The sequence below is a fragment of the Chrysochloris asiatica genome, unplaced genomic scaffold (genome assembly GCF_000296735.1).
Source record: "Chrysochloris asiatica unplaced genomic scaffold, ChrAsi1.0 scaffold00014, whole genome shotgun sequence".
Classification (NCBI taxonomy): domain Eukaryota; kingdom Metazoa; phylum Chordata; class Mammalia; order Afrosoricida; family Chrysochloridae; genus Chrysochloris; species Chrysochloris asiatica.
In genome coordinates, this window is record NW_006408532.1 from 7,375,527 (window position 1) to 7,388,988 (window position 13,462).

Genomic DNA, 13,462 nt, shown 5'->3' on the forward strand with positions numbered 1-13,462 from the left:
TCTTACTCTCTAGCAGGGGTAGCAAATTAGTAGCCACTCAGTGCTCACTTTGAGAATTACTTATATCATAAATTTGAGCATGTAGCTGATGAATATCCACACATACATGTATTTTAAAAGGAGCTCTGGTAGTGTATTGGATACAAGTCAGGCTGGTAGTGTATTGGATACAGTTAGCAGTTTAAAACTACCAGTGAGTCCACTGGAGAAAGACGAGGCTCTCTGCTTCCATAAAGATTTACAGCCTGGGAAACCCTATATGGGATCTCTATGAGTTGGAACCACCTCCACGGCACATATATACACACATGTACACATATATGTATGTACATAAAATGCAAGAAAGAATTATAATGCTGTCTTACACTTTACTATGTCTTGCTCATTAATGGTGAAATGTACATTTAAAACATTTTTGAAACAAAAATGAGCATTTTTATTGAATGGAACAAAGTTTGAAAGATTCTGAGTACCTTGTGTTGTCAAAGATATGGAGGATCAGTGAGCCTTTGTGACCACTTTGGTTGGTCTGTGAACCTGGTTGAAACATTTCAATGGGTGATTGGAGCATTTAGCCAAACATTGCTTCTGTAGTTTTATATCTAAGAATTCATCCTAAAAAAGTCATGTTATTGATATTGTTAAGTGCGTTGAGTTGGTTCTGACCCATAGTAACCCTGTATAGGGGTTCCAAAGAGTGGCTTGTGAGCTTGAGCCGTCGGCCTTGTGGTTCAAACCAACTTTGTAGTCCAGTGCGTTAACTCACGGCGAGACTCCAAAAATATCATAGAGGAGTGCAAATGCAAGGGTCTGTATAGAAAGATGTTTGCTGCAGTATTGCTGACAGTAGAGAAAAATTGGCAGCAACCTAAATGTCTATCATAATGGTATTGGTTAAATTAGAATACATACATAGAGTGGAATACCTTGCAGCCATTACAAAGTGTAAGGTTGATAGATACATATGATAAGGAAGCACTGAGCCATAAGCATATATTTAGTGTTATTATATGTATAGCATTTTCTGGAAGGATATACTAAATTAATAAGCTGTGATTACCTCTGGGGTGTGGGATATGAGGGAAGCTTTAATGTTTTATTTTTTATGGACTGTGTGACTATCTTTATAATCATGCATTTTATGTTTCCATGTTGTTCTTAGATTTTCTTTCTCTTGGTATGTTGTGAAGTGTTAATTTTCTTTGAGGTTACCTTCTAGTCTATTAACTTTTCTCTCCATTTAGTGCAGTCTGTTTTATCCTGTAATTAACATGACCTTCTTCACTATCTGGATCTCTGTTCCTACTGTTTACCTTCTTTTACATTGTACTTGTTTTGATCATAGACTGACCTCCCAGATTCTCTGAGTTTGTTCTTATAGTTTTGTTCTGTTCTCAACTCTTCCTTCTGTTGACTTAATTCAGGGAGGTGCTGCCACGTATGTCAATCTCTGGTTATTGTCTGTTCTTGTTGGTTCTCAGGCCATAGAACTCCCTTTAGGATGTTTTTCATAGCAGAGTTGGCTTTGGCAAAATTCCTTTGCTTCTGTTTATCCTGGAATGTTTTGATTACACCGTCATATTTGATTGATAGCTTTGCTGGATAAAGGATTCTTGGTTGGCAATTTTTGTCTTTCAGGGTTTGATATATGTTTCCCCATTGCCTTCTTGTTTGCTTTCTGCTGAGATGGTTTCTGCTGAGAGATCTGAGCTTAATCTGACTTGCTTGCCTTTGTATATGACACTTCCGTTTTCCCTGGCTGCTTTCAAAAGTGTCTCCTTATCTTTGATTTTGGAGAGCTAATCATGCATTTTATAATGATGCTTTTTTAAAAAGTGAAAAGACTTGTTAGTTTCAAAGTATAAAGATATGCTGCTATGGAAAATGGCTTCCTACTGACATAGGTTGCTGTGATCCTCTCCTGAAGGCTCAATGCCATCTTCTGGTCCTGTAGCCACAGAATCTTAGAAGTGGAGGCCCCAGAGAGGTGACTTGTCCAGTCTCTCAGCAACTCGTCCCATAGCTGTCTTTCATGCTTCTGTCTTGGGCCAGACCCTTTCCACCTCCCAGTGACTTATCCATTTTTCAGTTCCTTTGAGGCACTAGCCTGATCCTTTTCATTGTGTAGACAAAGAGAAGAAGACCCCAGGAGGTGAAATGAATGCCTGGAAGCCACTGTGTGTATGTGTGGTTTTTATATCCCTCTGGTAGATCAGATTGTCTTTGGGAAAAATGAGTTCTGTATTTTTCCTTCTCCCTATGGCCTCCTGCCCCTCCAACACTCTAAACAGGGTCGTTAGGAGTTGGAACCAACTCGAAGGCACTTAACAAACAACAAAAGCAATTATTATAGGTAACCAATCTACTTTTGGGGTCCTGGTATGGTGCTCAAGGATAAGCACTGGACTGCTAACAGCAAAGTTGGTGTTTCAAACCCACCAGCTGCTCCTTGGAAACCCTATATAGGGTCACTATGAGTTGGAACTGACTATACAGCACTTAAAGAGTCCCGGTGCGCCATAGGATAAGCACTCGACCTCAAGGTCAGTTTGAACTGCAAAATCTGTGTTTCAAACTCATCAGCTGTTCCTTGAAAATCCTATACAGGGTCAGTATGAGTAGGAACCTACTTGACAGCACACAACAACAACAACAACATGATAGCACTTAACAACAACAATCTTCTTTTATTTTGGAAAGTTGAAAATACAGAAAAATAGACCATCACCTGTAATACTATTATTCAAATAAGGCTACTATTTAGTTTTTTTAAAATATGGAACGCTGCCTGAATTTGTGTGACATCTTGTGCAGGGGCCATGCTAGTCTTCTCTGTATCATTTTTAGTATATGTGGTGCAGAGCAAGCACTAACCACTATTAAGTTTTTAAAACTTTTTATTGAAAAGTGCATACATCGGTTCACATTACTCAGTCACCACCCAGACAGAAGCAATATCATTAGCTTCCCCAGAAATTCCCTTCTGGTCTTGTTCCTGGTACCACTTATTCCTCCAATGCCAAGGGTACCCACTGTTGTGAAGCTAGCAATATTTTCTTATATTTACTATCATATTTTCCTAGGTTGTTTTTTTCTTTTACTATAATAGTAACCATGGAGAGGAATCCTGGTGTGGTGCTGTAGGATAAACACCACATGGTTGCCAGTTCAAACCTACAAGAAAGATGTGGAAAAAAAAAAAAAAAAAAAGATGTGGCAGTTTGCATCCATAAAGATTTATAGTCTTGAAAACCCAGGGGAGCAATACTTCTTTCTCCTATAGGGTCACTGTGAATTGGGATTGACTCTGGCAGGGGGTTTTATTGTAATTGTGGTAGCTATAGATTGTTAATCTTTTAGCAGTTAAAAATATCTTCTTGTTTTCTTATAAAAGCTATGTATAGCCCTTATTGAGAAATTAGAAAACTCAAATCAGAACAAAGAAGAAAGTAAAAAATACCTTGAATTGTGCCACCCATGTAAAAGACCCGTGTAAGCTAGGTGGGATGCCTTCCTGAGTTTTCTTAATTTGTCATTGGGATCATATTTTGTGTACTGATATATATCATTCATTCTTGTTTCACGTATTTGATTATACCTTTGATTTTTTTTTTTAAAGGCTGTATTCCATTGTGTGTGTCTACTTGTATCATTATGTATTTAACCAATATTATCTTGTTATGGAGTCCTGGTCTTGTGCTGTGGGTTAATGCACTGGACCATAAAGTCACTTTGAACCACAAGGTCAGCTCAAGTCACCAGCTGCTCCTTGGAAACCCTATACAGGGTCGCTGTGGGTAGGAATCGACTCGACGACACTTGACAGCAAACAGTGACTGCAAGCTTGTTATACGTTTAGTTAAATCCTTTCCTTCACTTTAAACATCTATTCACATTCTTAGTTATTCTTAATAACCCCCTTGAAATAGAATTGTTGTGTGACAAAGGACACAGGCATTTTTTTTTTTCTTCAATCATACCCTTTGAGTTTTACTTGAACAGTTAAACTTTTACTGACGTCTCTTTATTCCTGATGGCCGTCATCTTCTGGAAAGTTAGCACTGAAGGTCAGCTACCATAGTTTAAGAGGGCAAAGAGCTGTGCAAATCATAAGAAATGACAATGAATGCAGCAGAGTAAATTTACTAAGAGTCAAGTTCAGTATATAAAAAAATCCATAAAAATCCTGCTTTCCAGTTTATAGTCAGTTTATCTTAATAGAATCTTAAAAGCAAAGTATTATGCAGCTTTATCTAAATTTTACTGAGAGATACATGCATTAACAAAAAAATACTATTTCTTTTAGGCTTAAGTATTTTCCAGACCATAACACCATTTGATCCCTAAATAATTCTGTATGCATTCCTAATAATATTTTTCTACATAACCAAAGTAACAATATTCAGTCCTAAAATTTTATTTCTTAGTGTCACATAATACCTGGTCCATATTCAAATTTCCCTACCTTTGATTGCAGATTTGTCTCATTATTAATCTAACATTGATCATTCTTACTCATTAAAAAAAAAAACCTGCATATTCCACTTCCACCCAATAGAAGACTTCTATTGCCCCACCTTTTGGCAGCTTGGGATCTATACTACTTTTGCCAACTTATAATCTTTTCTTTTTTAAGCTTGTAATGAAGCTTTAAAGTTCTCTGTAAGAAATTCTTCAAGCAAAAAGACTAACACTGAAATCTGGGTAGATGTTCCATCAGGTTGGTGTAGTATATTCTTTCTGTGTCCCTGTTGTTGGACATTTAGCCATTTAGCTTTATGCCTAATCAAGAAGTGAGTCTTTAGTGGCCAACCGGCATGGTGGAACTGATAACTATGGTTTTTATGAGTTCATGTGTCTCTCCTCTGTGCCAGAATCCACCTCATTGCTTGGAGATCACACCACCATCTTCTGAAAAATTGGTCTCAGTGATGCGGCTAAGTGACCTCTCTACAGAAGATGACGACTCAGGTCACTGTAAAATGAACCGTTATGATAAGAAAATTGACAGTTTAATGAATGCGGTTGGTTGTCTCAAATCTGAGGTGAGGGGGTTGGGGGGCTGGGGCAGCTACTATGTGAGGATGTGTGGGTGTGCCAGTTAGGTCTTTGTGGGACCCTTCCATTAGGCAGTCTCTGGTGCCTCCTGTCCGTGTTAGAGTTGTCCAGGACTTAGGATGCCCTGGGGAGGTAGTTGTTGTTAAGTATTGTGGAGTCGGTTCGCCCTGGGGAGGTAGTTGGGGGAAATAGCAGATACTGGCTGTCTTTATTGAGCACGTGAGGTTGGCACTTACCTAAACAATCTACATGGATGGCCTGTTTGAATTTTTTTTATAACAGTAAATGAAGGTGGGAGTGATGTTTTATTTTTAACTTTTTATTGTGAAATGGGTGAACGTTTATAGAGCAATCATTTTTCATTCAACAATTTATACACATTTTGTTTCATGTCACTGATTGCAGTCCCCACAGTATAACATCACTGTCTCACTTCTTCCCTGTTTCCTGTTTCTGCTCCTCCTTCTTAAGGTTTCTGAACTTTGTCCTTGGGTAAATGCTGCTATTTGGATCTCAAATGGTTGATTATTCTAAGGGATGAGACCTCCCTAGTGTTATTGTTTCCTTTTTAAACCTGTCTGTTGTTTGGCTGAAAATTGAACAACAGGGATAAGTTCATTTCTAGACTTGAAGGGTGAGTAAGTCTCAGGTTCCACCAGTCTCTATCTGACTAGTAAGCGATTGTCCCCATTTTAAAGATAAAGTGACTGGGAAATGTAGGTCTTCATTTTTCCATTTTACACAAAAGTTAACAACAACCAAAACAGTCCCCAAAAAACAAATGAAAATTGTCTTTAGTTGCTTAACTGTTGATTTGGATGGTGTATGGCAATGGAATTAGAAACAGAACTTGGATGTCCAAGGTTCCCCAATTAGGAAATTGACAGATCTGGCTTTGAGTCCGGCTAACATGCCCTGTAGCCCTGGTAGCAGAAGGGAATACAAGTTGGGCTGCAAACTGCAAGGTCAGTAGTTCAAATCTATCAGCTGCTCCATGGGACAAAGATGAGGCTTTCTGCTCTCATAAAGAGTTACAGCCTCAGAAGTCCTATATACAGGGTCGTTATGAGTCCACGACACACAGCCACCACCACCAACATGATCTGTGTCTTTAGTCATTTATTTGAGACCCACAAATCCTTGTAGAGAACTTGGGCCTGACTGCTTGGCCTTCCCTAGCCTACAACTGCAGGGGACTTTTTTTTTTTTTTTAAACATTTTTTTGTGGATTAAGTGAAAGTTTACAGGGCAGATCATCAGTTTTACATTCAACAAATCATACACCTTGTTTCATTACAATGATTATACTCACCTCCAAGTACCATCAGTTAACAGTATTTCTCCCTATTCACTTTAGCTTTTTAAAAAAAACAAAAATACTCAGGCATATATAATAATTTACATCTCCAAAGGGCACATTCTGCAAGTCTGCTCCTGGCTACCAGCTCTTAGTCCCTCCCTTCTCATGAATCTAGAGTCCTCAGCTGCTCCCTCTCTCCATGCCCCATCTTGGCCTTCATCTGTGGTGTCACTGCTTCTCTGGATAAGGTCCCACATTCTGCTTGTGCGCTTCTCTCTTGATGATCCTACGGTCCTCTGTTTCTGGACTGTAAGATTAACCACTCTCCTGTTTTTGTTACAAAACTTCTATCTTTACAATTGTGACAGTTGCAATTAGTCATGACAGTTATTCACTATTGAATCTTATCAGTCTTATCCCCATCTCTTTTCACCAGATCCATCAGGACAAGATGAAAACTATTCAGTGGGGAATCTTCCTTCCTCCACATACTCTTTTTTTTTTCTTAAATGTTTTATTGTGAATTATGTAATAGTTTACATGGGAGAACATTAGTTTTACATTCATCCCCCACATACCCTTAAACTAAACTCCCTCTTGAAACCTTGTAAGCCAGTCACTTTGTGCCTTTATCGTCCCCTCATTTTAGTAGCCAATGTCTAAGTTGCCCATCCCTGTCTACCCTGTGTACAGAGGGGATAGCACTGATACTTGATGTGAAGACTCCTTCCCTCTCTGTTGGAATTTAGAGTTACTGTCTCCATGAGTATAGGTCAGGTTCATCAAATTGTAGCAATTTACCCTTGTTTCCTTTTTCAAAAAAAAAAAAAGTGTTTGTTTTTTTCTGTAATCTTCCTCTAGTCAAGTTCTGATTATCAAGCTATCGAGGCTAGGTCAAATGAGTACTGTCTGCAAGTTTGGGTGTTCTTGTGCATCTCCCCTCACTTCATGTCAGTTGGATGCTTCACTCTCAGCTCTAGCCCTCTGTGGCTAAGTCCTTGTCCATGGGTTCAAGTGTCCCCAGTTCTCACCACACTTTGGAGCAACCAGCCCTTCCTCTTCTCTCTCTCATCTCCAGGTCAATGGGATTCAATGGACTGTGGTTAAAGTAGCCCATTTCTTCATTGCGCCTTTCCCGCTCTTCCACTCACCAGTAGATCAGTGTGGTCACCAGCAAGCTTACATGCCTGTTCGTGTGTTCCCTTTGGGTTTCAGTCTTAGAGAGGGGTTAGCTACAGGGGATTTTTATAACATCTTTCCTACCAGTTAAAACATACAGGGTTTGCATCATGCTTCCCTCCCACCAGTTAAGTGCCCTTGGGATGAGTAGCTCATCCTCTCTCCTTAGTCTCCTCATCTACAATTTAAAATAAATGGTATCTACCCAGAGAGGCTTTAGGAGGATTAGCTGAGATTATTCTTGTCACAGGGCCTGCATAGCTTCATTACTTTCAAAATTTAAAGGGCCCTTATTTTGGTTCAAAGTGATGGGCATAGCCATGGGCAAAGGAAGAGCCTCCCCTCAGTGGCCCCTGCCTGCATGCCCTTGTGCAGGTCAAGATGCAGAAGGGTGAGCGCCAGATGGCCAAGAGGTTCCTTGAAGAGCGGAAGGAGGAGCTAGAGGAGGTGGCCCATGAACTGGCAGAGACTGAGCATGAGAACACGGTCCTCAGGCACAACATTGAGCGCATCAAGGAGGAGAAGGACTTCACCATGTAAGGCACTGCCCCGCTCTGCCCTTCTGAGTTGATCCCTTCATTCCACACTTCTCAGGTCTGGCTACCCTAGCTCCAAAGGAGGCTGCTATGTCTTAGAGCACAGTCTAGCTCAGGGAATAGCTGTTCCACACAGTCACACAGGGAATTACCCTTTTACTCTTGTGATTCATGCTGTGAGGCAAAAGGAAGAGACCCCATTGAGTGTGGTAGAAGAGCAGACTCTGGGAAAGTTAAGATTAAGTGGAGTGTCCTGCAAGATGGTGAGAATAGCATAGAAGCATTGTGGTGCTGTAGGATAAGCACAAGGTCAGTTTGAACCACAAGGTCAGCAGTTCAAGCTCACTAGCTGCTCCTCGGAAACCCTATACAGAGTCTCTGAGTCAGAACTGACATGATGACACTCAACAACAACATACTAGATAGAGGAGCATCTTCTGTGAAGGCTCTACCACAGAGTTTATGATTGAGGAATGGAAAGTAGGTTAGAACAGGGAAAAGGGAGGTGTAGGTCAAGAGCAAGGGGTGCTGCACAGATTGGCAGGGGCCAACTCTTAGAGCCCACTTTAAAGAATGGACATGGGAGCTATGGGAAGGTGGTAGAAGCAGAGGAACGGCATGATCAGACTTGGCTGCAGTATGGAGAATGGGTGGGAGGGCTCAAAAACAGATCTGAAGTTAGCAGTCAAGAGGCTGTGGCAGTGTTGGGTGCAGTATGAGCCCTAGCATAAAGGCTAAGAGATAAGCAGGACCAGAGGTGGCATGGAGGTCCTGGTCTCATGCTGAGGTGGGAGCATGGCTTCTGCCCCTCGTCCTTACAGAAGGTACTCTGGCTAGAAGGGCTATTCTGTCCCCTCCCCCACTGTTCCCTGACCAGGAAATGAGCCTTGCAGGGGCATTGTGAGGTGAGCCATGTAGCTCTGGGTGGGCAGGGCCCTGGGAGGGCTCACAGAGCCCTGTTCTCTCTGGCCCCAGGCTTCAGAAGAAACACCTCCAGCAGGAGAAGGAGTGCCTCATGTCCAAGCTGGTGGAGGCTGAAATGGATGGAGCTGCTGCCGCTAAACAAGTCATGGCATTGAAGGACACCATCGGGAAGTTGAAAACGGTAGGTGACTGGCAGGACAACCCCAGCCCGGGCATTGGGACCTGAGCAGAGGGGACAGCGCCAGGCTGAGCTGAGGTCTCTGTGCAGTCATCAAGCTGACTTTATGACATAACTGGGCTAGGGCAGGGCACACTTGTCTCCTCAGCCCCCACCCTCCTACTCATACTCCCTAGACCCCTAACCCTTGAAGATGACCTCTGGTGGCCAGGACCTCTGAGGAGACCTCATCATGGGTCACCTTGGATCATACTGAGTCAAGGCATGTGGTTGATTTCCGCAAGTAGCAGCCACCAGGTGTCTTCTTCCTCCCTTGCCTCCTCCAGGAAGCCTGCCCTGACTATACCTGCCCAGACTGAGCTTTCCAGCCCTCTTCCCCACTTCTTGCAGCGGACCCAGATCCTGTTGATTCTTCTAGGTCTACCTTCTCCTTCCTCCAGGAAGCCTGCTCTTAACTACCCTGACTCTATACGCAGCCTTAGCATTTCTTACCTAGGCATTTTGGCACCCAGCACTTCTGAAGTCTTCCATAGCACCTGCATCTGCTGCCTCTTCCCTTCTCCCCTTGCATGTTGTGAGGTTGCCAGGTTGCCTTCTAGGAGAAACAAATGACCTGCACGGACATCAACACCTTGACGAGGCAGAAGGAACTTCTCCTGCAGAAGCTGAGCACATTTGAGGAGACCAACCGCACCCTCCGAGACCTGCTAAAGGAACAGCATAACAAAGAGGTGAGCTGGGCATTTTTCCCATCTGGAGCACAGAGGATTGCACTCAACTCTACCCCTCGAGTTCCTTTTGGAACCTCCATTTCCTCATCTGTAAAATGGAGATAGTTTTGTAAAAAGGAAATGATGCTGGTACATGGTCTGAGAGACTGTAGAGAGATTCATTTAATGAAATCATTCACAGAAAGGGCAAGGCGCCCAGTAGCCAGAAACTGCTTTAATTGTTGTTGAAGCTGGGCCAGGAGGCATGTGAGGAGTCAGGAGAAGGGGTCAGCTCATATTCGATAGTATGAGCTATCCAAACTGGAAGTGTATGGGAATCAAGTTCAGGTCCCTTTGTTTAAATGGAAGAATGATGAAAGGATGGCAGACTCAAATTGTGTGGAATCATTTATTCTGAAAAGACTTAGAATAGTTTTCTGTTGGGTTCCAATGAAAAGGTTGCTTCTTGTTCTTAGGTGCCATTGAGTCAGAATCGGCTCATAGTGAGCGTATGCATAACAGAACGAAACACTGTTCGGTCCTTGGCCAACCTCACAATCGTTGATACACTTGAACCCATTGCTGCACCAGTCCATCTTGTTGGGGGTCTTCCACTTTTTCTCCAACTCTTCACTATACCAAGTCTGATATCCTTCTCTGGGGACTGGTCCCTCCTAATAATATGTCTGAAGTTTGAGAGATGAAGTCTGGCCATCCTGGCTTCCAAGGAGTGTTCTCGCTGTACTTCTTCCAACACAGATTTGTTGGGGGTTTTTTGGCAGTCCATGGTACTTTTAATATTTTTCTCCAACATCGTAACTCAGATGTATCAATTCTTTTGTAGTCTTCCTTATTTCACATGCGTATGGGTTATTGAAAATACTATGGCTTAGGTCAGGTGCACCTTAGTCCTCCAACTGACATCTTTGCTCTTGAACGTTTTAAAGAGGTCTTGCATAGCAGATTTACCCAGTGCAAAATGTTGTTTGATTTCTTGACTGCTGTTTCTAGGGTTGATGGTTAAGCTGAGCAAAATGAAGTCTTTCACAGAAGTCCTTTCTCCATTTATCTTGATGTTGTTATTGGTCCAGTGGTGAGGGTTTTCAACTTTTTTTTGTAAGTATTTGAAGTCCTGTTTGCTTTCAGCAAGCAAGGTTGTATCATCTGCATTGAAGTCTTTCTCCTGTCCTGATGCCACATTCTTCTTCATATAATCCAGCTTCTTGAATTAATTGCTTAGCATGCAGATTGAATAAGTATGGTGAAAGAATACAATCCTGCTACACACCTTTCCTGATTTTAAACCATTCATTGTCCCCTTGTTCTGTCCAAATGACTGCCTCTTAGTCTATGTACAAGTTCCTCTGAGCACAATTAAGTGTTCTGGAATACTCATTCTCTGCAGTGTTGTCCATAGCTTGTCATGATCCACACAATCGAAAGTCTTTCCATAGTTTTTGCATAGTTAATAAAGCACAGGTAAACATCTTTCTGGTATTCTCTGTTTTTCCTCAAAATTCATCTGATGCAAGCAATGACTGTACATCTGTCAGTGTACTGTTGCAGCCATTTTTTAATTATATGTAGCAAAATTTTACTTGCATGTGATATTAATGATATTGTTTGATGATTTCTGCATTCTGTTGGGTCACCTTTGGAATGGACACAAATAAGGATTTTTTCTAATTAGTTGGCCAGGTAGCTGTCTTCCAAATTTCTTGGCATAGGTAAATGAATGCCTCCAGTGCTGCATCAGTTTATTGAAAGATTTCAGTTCATATTTCATTAGTTCCCAGAGCCTCGTTTTTTGCCAATGCCTTCAGTGCACCTTGGACTTCTTCCTTCATTACCATTGGCTCTTGATCATATGCTACCTCTTGAAATGGTTGAACATCAACCATTTCCTTTTGGTACAGTGACTCTGTTATTCCTTCTATCTTATTTTGATGCTTCCTGCATCATTCAATATTTTGCCTATAGACTCCTCCAGTATTTCAAGTTGAGGCTGGTATTTTTAATTCACTTCTTTAAGCTTGAGAAATACTGAGCGTGTTCTTTCCTTTTGGTTTTCTACCTCCAGGTCTTTGTACATTTCATTATACTATTTAACTTTGTCTTTTTGAGCTGACCTTTGAAATTTTCTATTCAACTCTTTTACCTCCTCATTTCTTCCATTTGTTTTAGCATCTGTACGCCAGAGAGCAAGTTTCAGAGTCTCTTCTGACATCCATTTTGAACTTTTCCTTTTTTCTTGTCTTATTAATGAATGACCTTTTGGTTTCTTTCTGTGTGATGTTCTTCTGGTCTTCGGTCTATACCGTATTTTGATCTGTTGATCTACGTTTTTGTTTTCTCATCTATTTACATTCAGTATTTAAAATACAGTACTTTAAACATTCAAGTACACTGTCCTGATATACTTATTTGAGAGTTCCTAGAATATTTCTATCAGTTTCACTGTTGTTAAGTTGTTAAGTGCTGTCACGTCGGTTCCGACTCATAGTGACCCTGTGTAGGGTTTCTGAGGAGCTTCTGGTGAGTTTGAACTGCTGATCTTGTGATTCAAATGACTTTATGGTTCAGTGCATTATCCCTCAGCACCACACCAGGACTATTTATGGGCAAATTATTCTTTGAAATACTTCTTTTCTTTCTGGTTCAACAATCTAGGACAGGTTCTCCGGGTTTCAGTTTTTCTGCTTATAAAATGGAAATTATATTTTGTACATTGGTTGATGTGAGAATGAGCCATGATGTATTTGTAGATAAGGAACTGGTATGCTGTCTGGCACATTATTATTGTTGTTAAGTGCCATCAAGTCGGTTCCGACCCATAGCGACCCTGTACAGGGTTTCTGAGGCTGTAAATCTTTACGGGAGCAGAAAGCCTCATCTTTCTCCCCCGGAGCAGCTGGTAGTTTCGAACTGCTGACCTTGCGGTTCATAGCCCGATTTGTAACCACTACGCTACCAGAACTCCTTTGTTGGAGCTTGGTAGATGCTGCTGCTGCTTGTGTAGGGACCTTTAGAAAGAGATGAAAACCAAAGTCAACTGCTATCAAGTCGATTCTGACTCAGCAAACCTATGTAGGGTTTTTGAGACTGCAAATCTTTAATGGGAGAAGACAGCGTCATTTTTCTCTCCAAGGGTGGCTGATGGGTTTGACCTGCTGACCTTGAAATTAGCAGCCCCACACTTACCCACACTCACCACCACCCATACATTGCCACTGAGTCAATTCTGACTCATAGTGACCCTGTACAGGGTTTCTGGGGTTGTAAGTCTTTACAGGAGCAGAAAACTTCATTTCTACCACAGAGAGGCTGGTGGGTTTGAACTGCTGACCTTCTGGTTAGCAGTCCAGTGCGTGTCCTACAGCACCACCAGGGCTCCTTGCAGCACCATGAGGGCTACTGAATTGGAGATGGAGGGTTAGCTAATTTGGATTGACACCTAGAAAAGATGTTCCTATTTGGTTCTAGCTCTAATCTCTTCCATCTGTAACTTAGCACATACCTCCCCCCCCCCCCCCCCGCTTCCCCTCACACACACAGTAGGATCTTGTTTCTGCTCCTC

General features: G+C 41.7%; 1 protein-coding gene across 9 annotated transcripts in view; it reads left to right on the forward strand.

Moving 5' to 3' along the window:
- ODF2 (outer dense fiber of sperm tails 2) overlaps positions 1–13,462 on the forward strand; it is a 52,541-nt gene that overhangs the window by 8,824 nt on the left and 30,255 nt on the right. For 8 of the 9 annotated variants that reach the window (XM_006834829.1, XM_006834828.1, XM_006834827.1 and 5 more), the window contains 4 exons: positions 4,875–5,045; positions 7,913–8,073; positions 9,049–9,178; positions 9,775–9,906. In XM_006834829.1, the coding sequence (XP_006834892.1) occupies positions 4,875–5,045; positions 7,913–8,073; positions 9,049–9,178; positions 9,775–9,906 (594 nt within the window). The remainder of the gene's footprint in view (positions 1–4,874; positions 5,046–7,912; positions 8,074–9,048; positions 9,179–9,774; positions 9,907–13,462) is intronic. The other variant, XM_006834834.1, reaches the window with a different exon arrangement.